A 3,325-nucleotide genomic window follows, 5' to 3' on the forward strand; every position below is an offset into this window, starting at 1 on the left:
TTTAATTTGATAATTAAATAATGATATTTATTTGGTTTGATGTTACTTCTTTTTTTCTTTTTGGTCACAAAACCATATTAAAATTAATGATATTCTTTTTTTTTTTTGGTAAATAATATTACCCCAAAAAACATGCAATATACTCATGTATACATAATTACACACATATGTGTATTATTTTCTCTTTTTATTTTTAATAGATTGACCAAGAAATATTTGGTCTTTCAGCTTATAGTTCTACTATACTTTGTATCATCATTGTAATTACTAGTGGTCACTCATTTTGGGCAATGCGCAGGTTATAAAAGCATGATATGATGAGCCACTGATTAAAAGGACGATTCATGGTTAAATTACAGAATTAACCTGGACGTACTAGAACGTGTGTACCGTAGTCAGGAGGACCCATGCTTTGCCCATGATGGAGACAAGTCTTTTGGGCTTACCTTTCACAACGGGAGAGCAGCAGTAGCCCTGATAGAGAATACGATGCTTTGCAATCTGTGTCCTTTTTCTTGGTGATTGTGTGTGTGTTTTTATCATATATACTATACTGTAAGGATATAGGAAATGGTAGGTGATGATATGAATCATATGAGAGTGCATGTGAACGTGAACAACACGAACAACACACACACACATATATATATGTATATGTATATGTATATATATATATATATATATTATATGTATATGTATATGTGTGTCATATACACAGGCTTGACTAGGTTCATCCAATTTAAGCTCGAAAATTGGCACGACAATTCTAGGGCAATTTCAATTGTTGTATCTCCGAGTTTTTGGACTTTTTTTGTTGGAGGGAGTCGATATATTAATGAAGAAATAATTAAGTTATCAAATTTATGTATCTTTTTCTAACAATCATGTTTGGACGGACGTATTCAATTTAGCCATAGTTTTAGTGTAGCATATTTTAAACCTTGGTCAGGGATGACCAAAATAATCACTGCATGTTAACTTTTACTATTGACAAATTATCTTATAAATATATATTTAATAATATAAATGTAAGTGATTTGCATGTTTTAAAAAAGGTGAAAATTATAGAGTAGTAACAAATTAGTCCCCTGAAGTAACTATATAATTTAATTGTTCATTACAAATATATAAATCAATTTAATTGTATACCTATCAAATAGAATAGAAACGTGGATGAACACAGTTATAAATTTGAAAAGTACGTGTATAACAAATTAGTTTGATTAACATAACATTCTTGAGTGGTGAGATTTATGTAAATGCAAGTCAAAAAATAGTAAACTGATAAATATTGAAAGAAATTGAACATGTCATTGACTATTTATATATATATTTATATAAACTATTGACATTTATATAATGGTCTTGTTACTCTTGTCGCGTATATGTTGAATGAAATTGTATACACATGTCACGCCTTAGAAGGGGCATGAAAGGAACATTCATTAATTATTTCATTATATAAAAAAAAAATTATTAAAAAATGATAAAAAAGAAAAGAAAAGAAAAGAAGCAAAACAAAGCAAAGAACATTAGACTATTTTTCCAAACTTAGCGTTCACCAGTAAGTCAAAAGAAAGATTTCTTGGACAATTCCCCAAGCAAGAAAAAGCCACCACCCCCCTCCACCATCTTTTTCCTTTCATGTTCCGCGGCCTCTTTTCCTTTTTAAATATTCTTTCTTGCATAATTTACAGGTTACCCCATTTCTAGTGGGTGAATTAGGCGTGGCAGATTGACCAAAATGCCCTTGTTTAGTCTCATATTTCCCACTGCATGTGGATACATAGAGAATTAGAGATACTTGTCCTTACAAATATAGCTATATTGGAGTTCTTTCAACCCAAAAAAAAAAAAAAAAAAATCACTTTAATAATGTTTAAATCACTTTATTTTCTGATGTTAATGTTTATTTATTTATTATTATTTTTTTGTGTTGCATTGTGACCAACTAAACGGAAATGACATATTAACTTGTTCTCTTCAAATATAGAGTATTATATTTACAAAAATTCAAGATAATTTTGGTAAAAGTGTTGATTTGACAATAAAAGCAAATGAGGAAGACAATTCTTCGGATCTCTCTGTTGCTGGATCATCCAAGCGGTACGGGTCTTCTTGAGTGCAATTTAGTCACTTAGAGATAATGATTTAAATATCTGCTTCCTTAATTTAAGCCCATGGTTATATTTTTTCAAATAATATACACATTCAGAAGAGGGGTATATGAGTAAATTCATTCGCTGAATCCGGATATACAGGCCATGTTAAGTTGGTTGTTTGGTTGTCAACAAATGTGTATCGAATTTCAAAACCTCCTTTCCATCCACTTTTGCTGAAGCTTCTTCCTTCCCCACACACACTCTCTCTCTCTCTCACCTCTTTTTCTTCTCCTAGGTCTCCCTTCTTAACCTTAATTGGTGGTGTAAGTGGTACATGGATATAGATCTCTTGTGGGCTCTTGGGGGTGGTTTCTCAAACCTAATTGAATTGCATGGCAACATTTAGAACCACCTCAATCTCTGATCAAAGCTCCACAAAGCAACACCCTTTCCTTCTCTTTCTTGCCCTTCTCTTCATCTTTCTCGTCATCGTTCACTCCGCGGAATCTCCATTGACAAACCCCTCCTCCATGGCCTCCTCTTCAATCCCCACCACTGCTCATAGGCTGATCCTCATGGATTCTTCTTCTACAATGAATTTGCAGCCGAAAAAGAAGCAAAATTCACATAGTTCTAGACCTTCTTCTTCTTCTTCAACTACTTCTACTCGTAAAGAATTCGAAGCCGGTGCTCATGAAGTTCCAAGTGGGCCAAACCCCATATCAAACTAGCAGGGATTAAAATGTGCAGTGGCGTGAACAAGTGGAAGATATATTAATTGATGATATAAGCTAGAGTTTGTGATGGAGCTATTAGTTGTCATATTTATGGAGGCCATCAATACTGCTTGTCTTCAGTGAGAGGTTTGTTACCTTCTTTGTTATGGTCATCATCATCATCATCGTTAGCATTACTTTTTTCGGTTATTTTCCCTCCTAGAAAATGTATAGCAATTAGGAGACACTATATATATTTTTATGATCTATGTTTGTATGTGCCCTTTTACTTATATGTTTGATAATACAGATGATGATGAGATTATATATTGCTGTTAATTTAAGAGATATATATCTTGCAGAGAGAGATCGAGCTAGAGAAAGAACAGTTTATGTATGTGATGGGTTTGGTTCGTATTTATCTATATGTTCTTAATTTGTTATTGCAAATCATAGCTATATAGTTTGTTAATTAATTTTTCATATTCAATACTATAGAAGAAGAAT

At 32.4% G+C, this 3,325-nt stretch overlaps 1 protein-coding gene across 1 annotated transcript; it reads left to right on the top strand.

Moving 5' to 3' along the window:
* The first annotated feature begins 2,494 nt into the window (after positions 1 to 2,494).
* On the top strand, positions 2,495 to 2,833 carry LOC132269641 (CLAVATA3/ESR (CLE)-related protein 41-like). Its single transcript, XM_059770890.1, has one exon. The coding sequence runs from the start codon at positions 2,495 to 2,497 to the stop codon at positions 2,831 to 2,833; it is 339 nt and encodes a 112-aa protein (XP_059626873.1).
* Positions 2,834 to 3,325: the final 492 nt, after the last annotated feature.

The sequence above is a fragment of the Cornus florida genome, unplaced genomic scaffold, assembly GCF_030987335.1.
Source record: "Cornus florida cultivar Cherokee Brave unplaced genomic scaffold, ASM3098733v1 CherokeeBrave_3.0.0_Hap2_Chr08, whole genome shotgun sequence".
NCBI classification, from domain to species: domain Eukaryota; kingdom Viridiplantae; phylum Streptophyta; class Magnoliopsida; order Cornales; family Cornaceae; genus Cornus; species Cornus florida.